This window comes from Barbus barbus (assembly GCF_936440315.1).
Source record: "Barbus barbus genome assembly, chromosome: 47".
Classification (NCBI taxonomy): domain Eukaryota; kingdom Metazoa; phylum Chordata; class Actinopteri; order Cypriniformes; family Cyprinidae; genus Barbus; species Barbus barbus.
This window is the reverse complement of record NC_136725.1, coordinates 2,440,061-2,459,131: the sequence shown is the minus strand read 5'-3', so window position 1 is coordinate 2,459,131 and position 19,071 is coordinate 2,440,061. Positions and strand designations below refer to the sequence as shown.

General features: G+C 42.1%; 1 protein-coding gene across 1 annotated transcript in view; it reads left to right on the top strand.

Annotated features, from left to right (window-relative positions):
• Positions 1–19,071, top strand: part of LOC306866156 (talin-1) — an 84,261-nt gene that overhangs the window by 28,574 nt on the left and 36,616 nt on the right. The window contains exons 3-19 of the mRNA XM_079411217.1: positions 5,361–5,458; positions 5,962–6,091; positions 6,514–6,666; positions 7,020–7,162; positions 7,604–7,731; positions 8,437–8,497; positions 8,590–8,694; positions 8,783–8,938; positions 10,472–10,573; positions 12,008–12,084; positions 12,238–12,418; positions 12,579–12,692; positions 13,747–13,855; positions 13,980–14,188; positions 14,918–15,016; positions 17,952–18,119; positions 18,205–18,499. Of these exons, the coding sequence (XP_079267343.1) occupies positions 5,361–5,458; positions 5,962–6,091; positions 6,514–6,666; positions 7,020–7,162; positions 7,604–7,731; positions 8,437–8,497; positions 8,590–8,694; positions 8,783–8,938; positions 10,472–10,573; positions 12,008–12,084; positions 12,238–12,418; positions 12,579–12,692; positions 13,747–13,855; positions 13,980–14,188; positions 14,918–15,016; positions 17,952–18,119; positions 18,205–18,499 (2,328 nt within the window). The remainder of the gene's footprint in view (positions 1–5,360; positions 5,459–5,961; positions 6,092–6,513; positions 6,667–7,019; positions 7,163–7,603; positions 7,732–8,436; positions 8,498–8,589; positions 8,695–8,782; positions 8,939–10,471; positions 10,574–12,007; positions 12,085–12,237; positions 12,419–12,578; positions 12,693–13,746; positions 13,856–13,979; positions 14,189–14,917; positions 15,017–17,951; positions 18,120–18,204; positions 18,500–19,071) is intronic.

Genomic DNA, 19,071 nt, shown 5'->3' with positions numbered 1-19,071 from the left:
CGACGCTTCGTCTCTCTTCCTCCGAGGAGGTTGATGTGACGAGCGTTTAGGAGGTTTCGCCGCCTCTGTCGCCCCAGTAAAGAAAGCGAGCTCTCCACGCGGTGTCGGTCCCGTTTTTGCCGAGGCAGAGCGGTGGCTGCGCTCGTGGGGCTCGCATATGGATCATCAGATCCAGCGCCCGCTCTCTGTGCTCGGAAGCGGTTCTCTTCCCCAGAGAGAGGGCTCGACGCCCCGCTTGTCTTCCTCCTCCGAGGTGGATGTGAAAGATGTCCATGAGCTTTGTAAGCTCCAGTGTTTGCACAAGCACAAATAAAGCCGGTCCCGCTCTGCTGAGGCAGAGCGGCGGCTGCGCTCGCGGGGCTCGCAAAAAAAAAAGAAAAAAAGAAAAGGCTGATCTGGCTGGCGAGAGTCAGACGGGCACGTCCCTATCTCCTCCCGTATCCGCCAGATCTGACGCCCCGTCTCTCGGTTTGGAAGCGGTACTCTTCCCCCCTGAGACGAGGGCTCAACGCTTCGTCTCTCTTCCTCCGAGGAGGTTGACGTGACGAGCGTTGGCGAGGTTTCGCCGCCTCGTTCGCTCTCGAGCTCTCCGCGCGGTTTCGGTCCCGCTTCTGCCGAGGCAGAGCGGCGGCTGCACTCGTGGGGCTCGCAGATCTCAACGCTTCGTCTCTTCCTCCGAGGAGGTTGATGTGACGAGCGTTAACGAGGCTTCGCTGGGGGCGGAGCATGCGAAATCGGCTCTCGAGGGAGCCGGCTGCCCGCATTACGAGCGGCTGCCGCGAGAAGAAAAACCTGCCGAGGCAGAGCGGCGGCTGCGCTCGTGGGGCTCGCAGGCTGATCTGGCTGGTGAGAGCGAGACGGACATCTCCTCCCATATCCGCCAGATCTGGCGCCCTGTCTCTCGGTTTGGAAGCGGTCTCTTCCCTCGAGACGAGGGCTTGACGCTGCGTCTTTCTTCCTCCTAGGAGGTTGATGTGACAAGCGTTCACGAGGTTTCGCCGCCTCCTTCGCCCCAGAGGCCGAAGGCAGACCTGAGGGATGTCTTGTCGGCCAAGAGGTCCTCGACGAAGAAGTCCTGATGGGCGAGCCCCAGGACTTCGGAGGGCGGCCCCTACTGGGGTGGAGCGGCTTACACCGCGGCACACGGTGACCGTCTCCCCTCGGTGCCCTCCGGGGATTTGTCTGTCAACCCTGCAGTTCCAGGGCACAGCAGGTCCCAGCGAATGGTACTCTCAGGTTCTTCCGCCTGTGATTTCAGCGGGCCTGAGGAACTCGCCTCAGCCGCCAGATCATGCGTCTCCTGCCGGTGCGCCGCAGCGAGGCAGCGGTCTGGCCGCTTCTCTGACACCAGAGGTCAGTCTCGAGAGACTGATTCCCTTAGTAGATCGTTTTGGCAGCTTGGCAGCGGCTGCCGAATGTGTCTCTTTGGGTCCTGCGGACGGTAGAGGCTGGCTATTCCATCCAGTTCGATGGGCCACCTCCGCTGTTCAACGGGGTTTGCGTGACTATGGTCCGCCCCGAGCAGGCTCTGGTCTTGGAACAGGAAGTCGGTACTTTGCTGAGAAAGGAAGCCATCGAGTTGGTTCCACCTCACGAAGTCCACACCGGCTTCTACAGCCGGTACTTCATTGTTCCAAAGAAGGATGGTGGGCTGAGGCCCATACTGGATTCGCGTCTCCTGAACCGCTCAGTCAGTTCGCTGAAGTTCAAGGTGTTGACGGTCAATCAGATCGCGTCTCAAATCAGGTCCGAGGACTGGTTTGTCACGATAGACCTCAAGGACGCCTATTTCCATGTGTCCATCCTTTCTGCTCACAGGAAGTTCCTGAGGTTCGCTTTCGGGGGCAAAGCGTACCAGTATCGGGTTCTTCCCTTCGGCCTAGCACCCTCACCCCGCTCGCTCGATCGGAGCGCTTGGCGATTCGGCATTGAGATGTCGCTCTCGCCCACATGAAAGACTTGGGGTTAAGACTAAACGCCAGGAAAAGTGTGCTTTCTCCGGCTCAGAGAACCACTTATCTAGGCGTGGTGTGGGTTTCGACGAGTCGATCCCCACGACAGTCAGAGAGTGCGAGAGGGCCAGCCATTCACTGTCAAGCAGTTTCAGAGACTGCTCGGGCTCATGGCAGCTGCGTCCAGCGTGATACCTTCTGGCCTGCTGTACATGAGGCCCCTACAGTGGTGGCTCAAGACCAAGGGGGTTTTCTTGAGGGAAAACTCGCTCCACGCTGTCAAAGTGTCACGCCGTTGTCCGTGCCTTAGACATGTGGAGGAAACCTTGGTTCTTGTCTCAGGGCCCGGTGCTGGGAGCTCCTTGTCGCCGTGTCTCGCTAGCGACAGACGCTTCCCTCACCGGTTGGGGTGCGGTCATGAGTGGCCACCCTGCCCGCGGTCTGTGGAGTGGTCGCCACCTGATGTGGCATATCAACCAGCTAGCGATCCTAGCTGTGTTCCATGCGCTCAAGCACTTCCTCCCGGACCTGGGAGATCACCACGTGCTGGTCCGCACCGACAGCACGGCAGTGGTCTCTTACATCAACCACCAAGGAGGTCTGCGGTCGCGCCCCTTGTAGAAGCTGGCACACCAGATCCTTGTGTGGTCCCAGGGCAAGCTCCTGTCACTGAGAGCTGTGCACATTCCTGGGCATCTTTATATGGGAGCAGGCGTCCTGTCGAGACAGGGGCCGAGGCCCGGGGAATGGATGCTTCACCCCGAGGGGTGAAGCAGATGTGGAAGGTTTTTGGCCAGGCACAGGTGGACCTCTTCGCCACTCGAGAGTCAGCGCAATGTCCCCTCTGGTTCATCCAGCTCCTCCGGGACTGGACGCTATGGTACAGACGTGGCCGAGGCTCCATCTGTACGCCTTCCCCCCGATCGCCCTGCTCCCGGGAGTTTTGGCGAGAGTGCGCCGGGACGCGGTAAGCCTACTGTTAGTAGCGCCGTTCTGGCCGGGCCGAGTATGGGTCTCGGACCTGATTTCGTTCCTCGACGGCGCCCCGTGGCCGGTGCCGATCAGGAGCGATCTCCTCTCACAGGCCGGGGGCACCCTTGTGCACCCCCGCCCGGAGTGCTGGAGGCTGTGGGTGTGGTCCCTGAGGGGGCACAACTTATAGCTTCCGGTCTGTCAACCGAGGTTGTCGAGACTATCCTCCAATCCAGAGCTCCCTCTACGAGGAAACTGTACGCCTTGAAGTGGAAACTCTTCACTTCATGGTGCGGGGACCGCCAGCTCGACCCAGTCAACTGCCCGATCCGCGCAGTTCTGGAGTTCCTGCAGGCCCGCTTCTCCGCAGGGTTAACCCACTCCACTATTAAGGTCTACGTGGCAGCTATCTCGTCGTACCACGCCCTTATCGGTGGCCAGTCAGTGGGCAGACACCCCCTGGTTACACGTTTCCTCCGCGGTGCGCTGAGGCTGAGGCCGCCTGTACGACCCCGTGTCCCCACGTGGGACCTGGCTGTGGTACTAGAGGCTCTGGGCAGAGCACCCTTCGAGCCTCTCGGGGAGATAACTGATAGACTCCTCACGATCAAGACCGTCTCTCTACTGGCTATCACCTCTCTGAGGAGGGTGAGTGACCTTCAGGCCCTATCTGTGGCCCTTCGCACATCGACTTTGCGCCCGGTTCGGCGAAAGTCTTCCTCTACCCCCGTGCGGGGTACATACCGAAGGTTCTGACGGTCGTACCACAGCCGGTCGTACTCCAGGCCTTCTGTCCTCCTCCCTTCAGGGAGCCCGACCAGGAAAGGCACAACTGCGAGCACTGGACGCATACATCCACAGAATGGCTGTGGAGAAAGACGGACCAGCTGCTCGAGTGCTTTGGTCTGCCTAAGGGGGGTCTTCCTGTTACGAAGCCCACTCTTAGTAGGTGGATGGTGGATGCCATCAAACTGGCGTACGAGGCCTCTGAGCGTCCCCCGCTGTCGGGAGTCAGAGCGCACTCAACGCGAGGTGTGGCGGCCTCCAAGGCCTTCTGGGCAGGTGTCTCCATGCAAGACATCTGCAACGCTGCTGGGTGGTCCACGCCCTGACATTCGCCAGGTTCTATAACCTCGACATCAGAGCCACTCCAGGCTCTTCCGCCCTTTCAGCCTGACACCAGGCAGGGACTTGTCAGTCTGGCGGCGTTGGTATTGCGTTCCCATAGCGTCTTCGGACGTAGCTCGAAGTTCCTGGAAGGGAACGTACCAGGTTACGTATGTAACCCAGGTTCCCTGAAGGGAACGAGAGCTACGTCCCGAGCCACACTTCCGGCGTCCCTGCCAGCGCTTGCTTCATGACTTGAAGCTGATGCCGGCTCCGCCGCACGTGCTTATATAACTTCCTGGTCGTGACGTCACCCCGCCCGTGACGCCTCGCCCATCCATTAGACTGTTGTATAAAATATTCAGAGCGCCGGTTACGCTGATGGCGTTCCCATAGCGTCTTCGGACGTAGCTCTCGTTCCCTTCTGGGAACCTGGGTTACATACGTAACCTGGTACGTTGTTATGACTAAAACTTTAGATACCTGGGAAATTTTACATTTTACATACCACAGCAATAACTACTGGTTCAAACATTATTAATGATAAGTAAACAGTAATATGAACAAATAATAGTTTCATGAAAGTAACTCTAAAAAGTAAGTAAGTAGCTAAAATTAATACAGTAAAACAAAGATGCAAATAAAATAAAGATTTGGGGTGAAAAACTGCCTATCAGACAGCGGGCGAATACTAAATTGAGTTCTAAGTTAAAGCTAACAATTTTGTTTGTCACCCTCACGTAATTCCAAGGCTGTTTTAATTTCTTTTTTAAAAACAAGGAAAATTTAAAATCTACTCATTCACAATAGAAGTGGATGGTAACTTATATTGCCAACTTCCACAAAGGGCAAAAAAGAAAAAAACATAAGCGGACATTCATACAGAATGTGCTGCTTTTCCATTTTCTATCTAAACATGCACTAGACAGAAATTTTCGTCCATTGCACTTGCATCTTGGTTGTTTAGCAGCGCTTGACACAATGATGTGTCACAAAAATGTGTCGCTCCAAATTAAAAGTAATTCATCTCTTTAAAAAAACATCTCTAGACACAGCGGGATTTTTTTTTTCATTACACTGATTTAAATGCAAAAATGTGCTCCATGTGAATGGCCCCTAAAACAATAAGATGCACATAAACTACATTATTTCTGGTGTGTATCTTGCATTATTTTCTTCTATCAAAATGATAAGCATTCTGGAATCATGTATTTTTAAAATTCAGGATATGATGGGAAATGTTCAGTCAATGCACCTTCTGATTTTGACAGTCTTATCAGGTTGTAAAATGCAATCTGACCACCCACTAACACTTCTGTCTTCTTGCAGCCAGTGACTATGGCCTCTTCCTATCAGATGAGGACCCAAAGAAAGGTATTTGGCTGGAAGCAGGCAAAGCCCTGGACTACTACATGCTGAGAAATGGGGTGAGTCTAGAATATTTCAAATAAAACATCAAGTGAAGTAATTCAATTAAAATATTAAATAGAATAATGTTCATTGTGAGTGCAATCTCTATAAAATGTTTACTTCTCTAGTAATCACAAATGAGTGGAAAATCATAAAAATTCAAAGGTGTGGAGTTCATGCCCATTGTTTCTATATTTTCACTGGGATTGTCTTGAGGAAAAATACATTTTAAATGTGTTTGAAGTATTTGAAATCAATCCATGCACTTTTAAGCATCTGTTACTGGTAAAGCAAGGATCTAGAAAACCCAGGTTCAAGTGTTGATTGCCAGTGTACTGACTGAAAAAATATAAATGCCAACATTATTTGTAAAATCAGTGTTATATTAAAATTATATAAACGTGATAGTCAGACTCAGTCCTTAAAAACTGATACTTATTTAAGATACAGCAGATAACACTAGTGAACATAATTTGCTGGGATTTATATAGGAGTTTTCACAAGAACATGCACTTTTTAGGACACTCTGGAGTACAAAAAGAAACAGAGACCCCTGAAGATCCGCATGTTGGATGGAACTGTTAAAACGGTCATGGTGGATGACTCAAAAATCGTCACTGACATGCTAATGACCATCTGTGCCAGAATAGGTAAGTTAGTGTCCATATGAGGAGCGAGAACTCCATTTTGCCTGCTTTTTAGTAATTTCTAGGCCAGATCTCTCTTGTTTTATATTATACATGGATAACAGGTCTTACCAAGTCAGTTGGATTAGCTCACTGAGTGCTCTCAGAATTGGGGTACCACAGGGTTCAGTGATGGGACCGCTGTTTTTCTCTATCTAAGAAGTGGTTAGTGCTAAATATAGCTGGAAACAGGGTCTAAAACATTTTGTGATCAGATTACTAAAGCTACATTTGGATGTAGTCAGTAGCACTTAAGATTATGAATGGAGGTCTGCAACAATACTTAATGGAGGTTTGTAAAAATCATATTTAGAGGTTTAATTGAACTATTATGTCCCTTGAGGAGCAGTTTGCAAAGAGAGAGTAAAACACTTCTGGTTTCTCAGGCATCACAAACTATGACGAGTACTCGCTGGTGCGAGACGTGGGAGAGGAAAAGAAGGAAGAGACCATGGGGACACTGAAAAGAGACAAGACCCTCCTGAGGGATGACAAAAAAATGGAGAAACTCAAACAGAAACTTCACACAGATGATGAGTGTATGTCGCTTCCTGCTTACAATGAATAAAATAAATATGGATGCATGTTGTTTGCTATTTTAGCAGGATTTCAAAACAATGCATACAGTATATTCTCAACCTGTTCACTGTAAGAGAATTTCATAGTGACAAAATGCACATTCTCATGTATTCTAGATTCTTGTTGACTGAATTTCTTTACTCTGTGCTCTGGCTAATCCATTAAAAATTACATTTTTGCATTTGAAAAGAAATTCAAAGGTTTTTAAGGTAATGAGAAACGAAAATTCAGTCAAGTGTATCCAAGCATTTACATGTGGATGATATTTTGTAATCTAGTTGAATTTACTGATGTCAGAGCTGTATTTCAACAGTGAATTGGTTGGATCATGGGCGAACGCTGCGAGAGCAGGGTGTCGAGGATTCTGAGATGCTGCTTCTCAGAAGAAAGTTCTTCTACTCGGACCAGAATGTGGATTCCAGGGACCCAGTACAGCTCAACCTGCTCTATGTGCAGGTAAACACCACAGAACATCACCTTTACATCATAATCATGTCCTAATGTCATTTTTAATCTGAATGATATCTCTGCACAACATTAGAGGAAAATTAGAGAGCTTGTTTCTCTTTGGATCAAAGTCTTTTTCATGTAAATTTGAGTTTTTGTCCTTAGTGACAAAGCATTCTGTTGGGTACTTCTGTGGCATTTATATGGGGAAAGCTACTATACACTCACTTCGAAATCTCATCGGTCTAAAATCACAGTCTACATAACTGTATGTTAAACATCAATAATGGTCTGATTGGCTGTAATTGTGAAGCTTTGTGCATCGTTTCACTTTTAGTGTAGACATGTTATTACTAGAAATGTATCATGCAGTGTCTGCTTAGTTATATCTGGTTGTTGCTAATTTTGTTCATATTCAATTGCATTAATGTATTGTATGTTGTATTCCAGGCCCGTGATGACATCCTGAACGGCTCCCACCCTGTCTCCTTTGATAAGGCCTGTGAGTTTGCCGGATACCAGTGCCAGATCCAGTTCGGAGACCACAATGAGTTGAAACACAAACCTGGATTCCTTGAGTGAGCTCAACACATTTCTATTTATCCTTACCTTACCTGTATCTGTGAGAGTACTGCTTTTTTTATTTGGGTTATTAAGGTATTAAAATGTTTAATCACATAAGTATGTGGTAGTTAATGCCATCAGAGCCTTCAAAACCAACTGATTCTTCATTTCTCAATCTGCATGAAAACAGAAATGAACACTGAAGTCAAACTTATAATAATAACATTTGTTTGCATTTACATTCATTGTTAAATTTATTGTTAGGTTCAAGTAAGTGAAAAGTACAGGTAGTTTACTCTTTCGGCTCGATCGATCAACTCTCAAAATATTGATTTATTTGCATAAAATCTTTCTATTTTTTTACTTTTCCCAATTATATTTTCATAAACAGTAGTAATAATAGTTATGTCTTGTCTTTGTTAACAGTTTCATCAGGAACAGAGTTGATGAGATTACCTCTGTTTCTATGAATAATAACCATGTTTCATGTGTGCATGATATTTCACGTCGGGTTTTTGATTAAATTACATAGTCCGAACAGAAAACATTGTTAAACTTCCAGCACTACTGATAATCAGCCATCACTTTTAATGGCCCGAGTTGTAAAATCAGATCCCTGCACAAGCTACTGCTAAATTCACCAGTCCAGATTGCATTCATTCTCAAAATATTCATTAAAATATGACCATTAATTCTTGCTTCCTGTCTGTCTCGCCCAGTTTGAAAGAATTCTTGCCCAAAGAGTACATCAAGAACAAGGGCGAGAAGAAAATCTTCCAGGTGAGGTTATGCGTGGAATTATGTTTCATATCCACGTTGACAAAATATGCACTATATGAATGTAAATTTAATGATAAACTTGTCTCTTTAAGGCACACAAAAACTGCCAAAACATGACAGAGATTGAGGCCAAAGTCAGCTACGTCAAACTGGCCAGATCTCTGAAAACCTATGGAGTGTCCTTCTTCTTAGTCAAGGTAAAGATCTCGCGCCTTATCTGAGCTCTAATATTAATAAATGGCTCCTGCTTTCTTGTGTTAATGGTAATGTTTATTCTCTTTACAGGAAAAAATGAAAGGAAAGAATAAGCTTGTTCCACGTTTGTTGGGCATCACTAAAGAGTGTGTGATGAGAGTGGATGAGAAGACCAAAGAGGTGATACAGGAATGGAGTCTGACCAACATCAAACGCTGGGCGGCTTCTCCCAAGAGCTTCACCCTGGTACCAACACACTCCTCTAAATACACACACTGTGTTCTGATAATAACTCACACTTCAACACTGTGGATATGATGTGGACTAAGGGTGGAAGGGTGTGTGGTCAGCTCTGTGGTCACCGTTTCGGTTTGATTTGGTAAATTTGGGGGAAAATTAGGATTGTTTAGGTTAATAATATAATCACTAAATATTTAAACGGTTCACCCTAAAATTAACATTCTGTCATATTTTTCATAAAATTTTATCATTTATGTCCATCCTTTGAAAATCCACACAACCAAAATGTTTAATGTATCAAAAAAGTACAAAAAGAAGTCATAAAAACTGTTGTGAAGATGAGCTAAAGTCTTTGGAATGACTGCAGTACACATGTTTGTTTTTCAAGCCAGCCTTTGTGCAGAGCGTGCTGTCCTCTAATAGTTTTATGATGTTCCTTTGGCAGTGAGTTTATTACTATTACGATGACTTTGTTACTTCATTTTTACCTTATGATTCAGATTAGTGTCCACAGGAAGTTTGATTCACATAATATTTTTAGTTCTGACATCAAGCGCACAATTATACACAATCACTATATATTATGTGATTCATGAGGTTCGCCTGACGTAGGTTAAACTGGCTGTTTCTAACAGTAATAATTTAATTTTTTATCTCCTCCTTGTAACAACATATTCCCAATCTTTTTTCAGCTGAGCCTCTCTGAACTAAAATATTTACTTTTAAATATCTTTTGAGATTTACAGTTAATATTTCAATAATCTAACACCACATTTACATGTTTATGGTTCTCTGCGTTAATGGGCACAAGATATATATATATAGAGGTAAACACAATATTTTGTGTTTTTACTAAGTGAAGTATTTTTATTTTAAATGTATTTATTTTAATTGTACATTTTTATGATTTAATTCAGTATTAGCTTTTCATTAACTGACAAACCACTTTCAGTTCCCTCACAAATCCCAGTTTGGGAACTAATAATGCCCGATAATGTTTTCAGACATATGCAGGGATGTTAAAGCTGCGACAGACCTTTAATCAGTTCCTGTTTCTTGTAATAGACTGAAACAGTGATCACTGCTGAACACTTGAGTCCAGGAAGAGCATCACATGTTTATGCATCACAAAGCACAGCAGTAATTCAGTATTTAGACTCTGACTGCAGACTTATTGATCACATTAAATTAATTATTTCCGTCCTCCAGCTCTGTTACTACACACTCAATACATTTAGCTTTTTTTCTTGCTGCACAGAATTCTCAAACATTGTGAATTAGGGTGGACCTGTTCCATGCCTGCTTTGTAATTTCACCGTGAATATTAAAAATGTAATTTTTTTTTCTAAACCTAAGACAATATTTGCTCATGTATGAATGCATGATTGTATGAATGCACAATTCACTGTTCAATAACAATTAATCATCCAAACTATTGTTTTACTATCTAGTTTTTTATAGTTTGCTGTATTATTTACACAGTTGTTATTTTTGTTGCCCTATAAGTGTCATGTCTTATGTTTAATCTTTCTTCTTCAGGACTTTGGAGACTATCAGGATGGATACTACTCAGTTCAGACCACTGAAGGAGAGCAGATTGCGCAACTCATAGCTGGTTACATCGACATCATTCTCAAAAAGGTAACATGTCATGACCAATCTCATTGTTAAAATTTTATAAATCATGTGAAGCCTGACGACTTATTTTTAATTTCCCATATTTTTGGACTCACAAGACTAGCCTCACCCTCAGAAAGGCATGCACTCAGGTTACAGATCATATATTTACATATAAAACTGGAAACTAGCTGTCATTAGGCAGATTTTAGGAATATGGGTACATAGGTTTTTGCACTAGTTGACACAATATCAGATTAATACAAAGAGTGCTTTTAAGGAAAAAAATATTAACTGGATTTGATAAAGTTATCCATGTTTGGTGCATTAAATCTTTGAAATATGTTCAGACTGTTCATTTTGTGTATGCAGAAAGTCTACACATTTTCCTCAATTTTTATTTGTGTGTTTTTATACAACCATTTGCGGAGACTGATGCATCATTTTAATATTTTTTTTTTCCATGATGGACTATTATTGTGCAATTAACTATTTTAGTTATGCAACAAACTCTTTAATAAATCTTTTAATTACTTCTAAGGGTTTATTCAAGTCAAATGTATTTGTCTAGTGCTTTTCACAATACCTTATTCATGACGTTAATATTTATAGCATCTTAGCAGATTAGGGTTATGTAATGTAGATAAATGCGATCATAGAGGCAATCAATGTTTAGAAATTATTAGTTTATATAGAGATAACAGTATATATATTGGCCTACGGGATATATATATATATATATATATATATGTATAAAAAACATATATATACAGGGTGTGATTTGATCACACCCCCCACACCCCAGACCCGGTGGGGATAAAATTATTCGTGAAACGCATTATGAAGTCCCGTTCTGCTGGGTGATGATACAGTTTACATTTTTCAGTGATGTAGCAATCAAGCAGCTGACATTTGCTAATACATACTACTTAATGTGAGTGTGTGTATTACATGTCTCTACCTGTCTAAGTGGGCATTTCCTAGACAGAATGAATTGTAATGTGGACCAGACTTTATGCCGTTACAAAGGTTTGGCTCTGCAAGTCATATGCTGATCACACATAATCTGCTACTGCAGGCATTCAATGGCTCTTTTGAAAACACAGGGATTTTGCAATGCCCAGCACTCCCTGACATGAGCACACTTCACAACCACCACGCTCCTAGTTTCACAATAACCCCATGACCTAGAGAGGTCAGAGTTGCAACTTTGTTGAAGGATTGATGGAGTTCAGTTATTAAGCAGATCTTTTTCTTATCATATCAGTCTAATTTTTAATGGTTGTGTAATGGGTCTTTGTGAAATTGCTGCTGCAGGTTCTCTGCGGTGTTAGGAATTCCTCAACAAACCTTCATGTTTGACCAGTCTAGAGTAAGACAGTCTGCTCTGGCAACAAAGTGCTTCATTCAGGTCCTGCTCTCAAGTATCTTTGTGTCTGAAAACCTCTTTATCTGCAGAAAAAGAGCAAAGATCACTTCGGCCTGGAAGGCGATGAGGAATCAACCATGTTGGAGGACTCGGTATCTCCCAAAAAGTGAGCGTCTTTTCATAGTTCATTGTGTACTAGTGTGTTTGAATGTAGTATGGTGTTACTCCAAGTGCTTCCATATGTCACACATCGTTTCCTGTTATAAATCTGAGTTATGGCATTGGATCTAATGGGAACCTGTGACGTATTATGCTCCAGGTCAACAGTTCTCCAGCAGCAGTTTAATAAGGTTGGGAAGGTGGAGACGGGCTCCGTCGCTCTGCCGGCCATCATCCGCTCTGGTGCCGGAGGTCCGGAGAACTTCCAGATGGGCTCTATGCCACAGGCCAAACAGCACATCACCAGCGGGCAGATGCACAGAGGACACATGCCCCCTCTGGTCAGATACTGTATACACACGTGCAAATATACCTCTGAAACTACAGGATGGGTTCTGGTCTTGATATGAATATGAGATGTCTATGTGACTGTCACTCCAGCTGTCAGCGCTGTTTGTTTGGGCTGTACAGTGAGCTGTCGGTGGTCTCTGTATCTTGCAGACATCAGCTCAGCAGGCTTTGACCGGCACCATTAACTCCAGTATGCAGGCGGTACAGGCAGTTCAGGCCTCTCTCGATGAGTTCGACGCCCTGCCTCCACTAGGCACTGATGCGGTGAGATGCATTATTCATATAAATATATATTTTAATTGTCTCAGTCACTTTTCAAATATGAAGTATTTTATTTACCCCAGTGTTCTGTTTGGGTCATTTTTGACACGGGTGAAAAATAAAATATTTTTTTTCCAAAATGCCTTTGGTTTCCCTGCAACATTGTTCCAAAAATATATATATTATATAATTTTGTGTATATTTATGGAATTATAAAAACGATCCAGCAGAAACACAAGCAGCATATTTTTCAAACACTCACTACTTGCTTCTCCCAGCAATTGTTTTTCAATTGGCATTTGTATCATTTTGACCATTTCTCAAACCATAGGATTGAGAATATCTAAATTAGCATATACTAAATTTCATGTACAAAATTAATAGGATAGTGCTGTATTTATTTATTTATTTTAATTGAAGTCTAGTCTTTTTTGAACGAAGCATACAGGTGCATTTTTTTAATCAGTTAAAATGTCATCTTTAAAGTTTTCTCTTGTTTTATTTCTTTCTTTGCCTGGAGGTAAAAATATTTTGTATTTTTTTATATGGGACTGACACAGCAGTAACATTTTAGATCAGGCACACTATTCACTATTAACTAGTTGCTTATTAGCATGCATATTACTAGCATATTGGCTGTTTATTAGTACACGATAATGTCTTATTCTGCATGTCCATATTATAGATCTCTTAAACCTACCCAATACCTAACGTAACAACTACCTTACTATCATTAAGCAGCAAATTAGGAGTTTATTGAGGGAAAACTCTTAGTTAATAGTGAATATGTGTTCCCTAATCTAAAGTGTTACGGAAATATGTGCCAGTGATATTGACATTTCAGCTTAAAAGGATTTGATAGGGTTCAGAAATGATATTTAAAAGTGATTCTGATTATATGGTGTGGGACTGATTTAGCCAATCCAGTCTAGAAGACAATATACTGCACATAATGTGTGGAAAGAAGCATTTCTGGCATTGCTGTAATCTGCTGTAGTGAGGAATGTGTATCATGTGCTCAGTACAGTATTGAACGTCCTCTCTCTCTGATGTTTAGGCCTCTCAAGCATGGAGGAAGAACAAAATGGATGAGTCCAAACACGAGATTCACTCTCAGGTGGACGCCATCACTGCGGGAACTGCCTCCATGGTCAATCTGACTGCAGGTGACGACGCTTTATCAAAACTAAAAACATACTAAAACATGTGGGATGCCAGATATATGAAAAGTCATCCTTCCCACATAGTTTGGTCATGTGGTAAAAGTTTCTCACTGAACGTGTGTGTCAGGTGACCCAGCAGAGACGGATTACACCGCTGTGGGCTGTGCTGTCACCACCATCTCCTCCAACCTGACCGAGATGTCTAAAGGTGTCAAACTGCTGGCGGCGCTGATGGAGGACGAGGGAGGGAATGGCCAACAGCTTCTGGGTGCTGCCAAGAACCTGGCGTGTGCTGTGTCTGACATGCTCAAGACCGCTCAGCCCACCAGTACTGAGGTATTACCTTAAAAACTTCAACGTAAAGCTTAAAACCTAAACAAACGCTTCCATTCAAATGTTTGGGGTCAATATGATAAGATTTTATTTTTGTATGTTTTTGAAAGACATGTCTTAGGCTCAACAAGCCCGCATTTATTTAATCTGAAACAAGGTAAAAGCAGTAATATTGTGAAATATCATTACAATTGAAAATAACTGTTTTCTATTTGAGTATATTTTGAAGTGTAATTTATTCCTGTAATGCATTCAGCATCATTACTCCAGTCTTCAGCGTCACATGATCCTTCAGAAATCATTCTAATATACTGATTTGCTGCTCAAGAATCATTATTATCAGTTGAAAACATTTTTGCTGCTTAATGTTTTTGTTGAAACCACGATTCATTTTATTTCAGGATTTTTTGATGAATAAAAAGTTTAAAAGAAAAGCATTTATTTAAAAATATTAATATTTTGTAACATAAATGTCACTCTCTCTTTTGATCACTTTAATGAATCCTTGCCGAATAAATTAATAAATTGCTTGCAATAAAATCTTGCAGAACCCAAACTTTTGAACAGTAGTGTAGCTAAAACTTTAACACTATTTTTTTTGCTGCCTTGCAAGCACTGCTGTGTCCTTTAGAAGATGCTAATAGCTCTGTAAATCTAGATGTTATGAGCAAATACTGCTTTAATGTTGACTTTGCTGTTATGATATGTTAATATAACTGTGTGTGTCTTCAGCCACGACAGAACCTCCTGCAAGCAGCGGGTAATGTGGGTCAGGCCAGCGGTGAACTCCTGCAGCAGATCGGAGAGTCCGATGCCGATCAGCACTTCCAGGTGTGACTGACACACACACACACACACACACACTGTGACTGTAATGCATTAACCTGTGTTCTCATCAGTCTGTAGGTACAGCAGCGTTCACACACTCCAGACGGACATGCTATAGTCAAATGCTGGTAACAACACATAGAAAGAACAATTCATATTCACCAGCCAATCATACTAATGAAACAGTGATCATTATTAAATCAGTCATTCAATGATCACAGGTTGATCAGGATTGTAATGGAAATCATATAGTCACACTGAGCCTGTCATTTGTGCCATTCTGTCATAATAGTAGTACCTAAGATCACGGTGTGGTGACGGGACTCTGTATTCTCATCCACATCCACAGGAAATCAATCATTTCATTATCCACGCTGTTTCTCTGCATGATAGATTTCATTATTTAATTATATCATAATTCTCCAAATTCTGAACTTTTTGTGTATACAGACCTGTAACTATCAGTAATGAACTGGTGGAGTTTCTGTGTAACTTAAAACATATCAAAGAGCTCATACCTTTTTTAATATCTAAAAGCATTTAGTTAGTAAAGCCTGATTTTAGAGCTGTAACATTTTTCTAATAATTACCAGTTACTCTAACTACAGTAAAACAGTGATCATTTTTAATAATTGTTTTAGTAATCATTAGGGCTGCACTATATTGGAAAAAACTGACATTATAATACTTTGTTTTTCTGCTATATATTGCAATATGAAAAAATACAGGAATTTTAGATTACTAATAGATCATAGAGTACTAGCTATATTTGGAAATAATCAATCATTCTAGAAGTATTGGGGGGATTTTTGGGTTGAGTGCGTCTGCATAGACCAGAATAAAAGCATTCTTTTAAGGGTTGAGTGATTTGAGACACATTTGGCTGTTCCCCTAGATTTAATAAACCTTTGGAATTTGATAATAGCACTAAGCCATATCACTATATCGTTTTTAGTTTGATATATGCTGCAAAAGTTCTGACGTGTAATTTATGTGTGTCATTTATGTTGGTCCATGGAACTGGTGTGTCAGTGTTGTTATAATGTCAAGGCTGTCCAGCCGTTTGAGATGTTTGATCTCCTCCATAGCGCTTTAAAACAGAATATCCTGTGTAGCATTGAAATAGGTCAGATACATGTTGTGTTGTGTGATGTGATATCAAGGCAAGCCTGTTTGTGCAAATGATGTGCTCTGCAGCATCCTATAACAGTGGTGTGCGCTTTAATTCACACTGGCGGGATGCATATTTATTCAGAGGCAGGTGAATTAGGGGAACCTTCTTGTTCTAGAAAGCATTTCTCCTGAGCATTTGGAGTTTCCGGGTCTGTATTCCTAGAAAGAGACACCTTTTTCATTTTAAATGCATCTTCTATAAGCTGATTTTGTCAATGTTTAGAATGACATGATTTCGTTTTCATGATGTTTGTATTCCATATGTGTGGTTTGGGCTCATGGATCTTAAAGTTGTAACAGCTGAAATGGTTCTGAATGTCCTGAAGTCTTTTGTCAGCTCTAATGTGATAATATTCGAAAGAAACCCCCTGTGCGTGGTTGAAAATGTCTTATCACTCCTCACACAGCCGAACTGAAGGGGAAGTTGTGTGCTACAGTCGTGAATGTCCTTATTTGGACAGTACGCTTATCAGAACATGTTTAATACATTTGGTAACATGAAGTTTAACGGAAATCATACTGAACAGGACATTTCTAGTGCTGCCCTGCCCTCTGTTTTTGTACAACGCTGCTTGTTCTTTATTCCTGCTCTTTGAACAAGCGTTTATAGTGATTCCAGTGCTGTATCTGACAGCTTTACAGCTCTCTGTATAGTGTGTTGTAGTGCTTGTATCTGGGTCATTCTCAAATGTTTCTCTGCTGATGTGGTAAACAGTAAATTAAAAGTATTGACAACTTCTTTGCTTTAGTTTTGTCTCAAAACACTGATCAGACTCAAATCAGTGCATTATAAACTTCTCTTCAATTAACCCAAAAATTACATGATGAATCATGTCTTTTTATTTCAAATCATTTTCATAAACTCAAGGGACGTCTGTAACAATATTTTGAGAATGACCCTTATCCTGCATGTAAATGATCTAGAGCATGTTAATATAGTGTGGGTTAGTAGATGTATTTCTGTCGTTGCCGTATTACACTAGTGACTCTTCTGGTTACACTTCTGAGACGTAAAAACAGTACAAATACTTTTGAATTTCAAAATCAGCTAAATTCAGTATACACAAGAATGCATTTTAAAATATTCACAAACGTAAAATGTCAAAAGTCAGTGTGAAATAGAAATTGCAAACAAATTTTCCAACAAAGTGAGGTGAAATAGCTTCTCGGATAAGAAGAAATATGATTTTGTCCTCTGGGAATTGATTAGATCATAGAAAGTGGGCTTTGCAAGCCAGATGTTTAGTGCAGTCTCACATTATGTGAGCTATATTATGAATGGAGCAAACTGTGGACTTGAAATTGTGAAGTGTTTGCGATTTCTTTAACATTGGAAAATTAGAGCAAACCTTCATGTGACATTAGATTAGAATGTTTTGGAAATCATTATAAAATTCATATGAAATTGCCTTTTCACAACAAGTAGCATAATAAAATGATTACTCTTTTGAACAGCTGTCCAGCAGAAATCACTGTGCTCTTAACCCCCATAACATGAACCTGATTTGACCTATGCTGGCTCGAGTGCAAGCTGCCATTACAAGGGCACATACTAAATGGAAAGAAATTCTGATATTCATTGTCCAATTCAACTTTTTAATCTTTTTTATTGATAAAATGGATCATTTGTATCATTTGCAATACAGATTTGTTTAATTAGAAAAATGCAAAAATGTCCATGATTTATGCTACTATGTCTGTCTGATTACGTCAAATATCTTATTTATTTGTGTGTGTGTGTGTGTGTGTGTTTGTGTGTGTGCAGGACATGTTGATGCATTTGGCGAAGGCTGTGGCTAATGCAGCAGCGGCTCTGGTGTTAAAGGCCAAGAATGTGGCTCAGAAATCAGAAGATTCAGCTCAACAGAACAGAGTGATTACTGCCGCCACCCAGTGCGCCCTGTCCACGTCCCAGCTAGTGGCCTGCACACGAGTGAGCGTTCACACCTGACTCATCCACAGACGGACTCGCTGACCTCAGCTGATGCTCATGTGTGTGTGTTTTATCTGTGTTTCAGGTGGTGGCTCCCACCATCAGCTCACCCGTGTGTCAGGAGCAGCTCATCGAGGCCGGGAAGCTGGTGGCTAAGTCTGTGGAGGGCTGTGTAGAGTCATCACAGGGGGCGACCAATGACGAGCAACTGCTCAAACAGGTGGGCGTGGCTGCCACAGGTGTCACTCAGGCTCTTAACGAGCTGCTGCAGCATATCAGACAGTACGCCAGCGGAGGGCAGCCAATCGGGCGGCACGGAGAGGCCACTGACCGCATCCTGGATGTGACGGATAACATCTTCAGCTCCATGGGAGACGCAGGTACTAGGGACATGTTTAAACCTTATCTTGACTATATTTGAAGTGGCAATGTATTGTAAGGTATGAATAGATTATATGCTGGTAAAAAAAAAAAAAAAAATCCATTCCAAAAATTTCCAGTTGCGTACACATATACACATAGTCATATATTTATACTCTTAGACTATTGTATTTACCATACAAAAAAAACATTATTATAAAAATAAGAGGATTCCACATTTGACTAAATTAAAATAAAGATGACGAGACTGATAAATAAAATTCACTTCAAAAGTAGAAGCACATTGATTACCTAAGCATTATGCATTTAAACTTACAAATAAACATAATTAATTATACAACAATATAACTATAAATTATAGTTATATACTTAATAATTAATTTTAATAAAATGATTTAAACTATTAAATACGGATGCAGGATATTATCAGAAAGATGTCAGAATCGGCCAATAATGGCTTAAAATGTAAACATCGGCATCGGCAAGATATGAAAAATGATGCTGAAATGCTTTGCGGAAGACGAGTAACTCGCGTGTGCTCAGAATCTGCTGCTAACGATAAGATCATGTC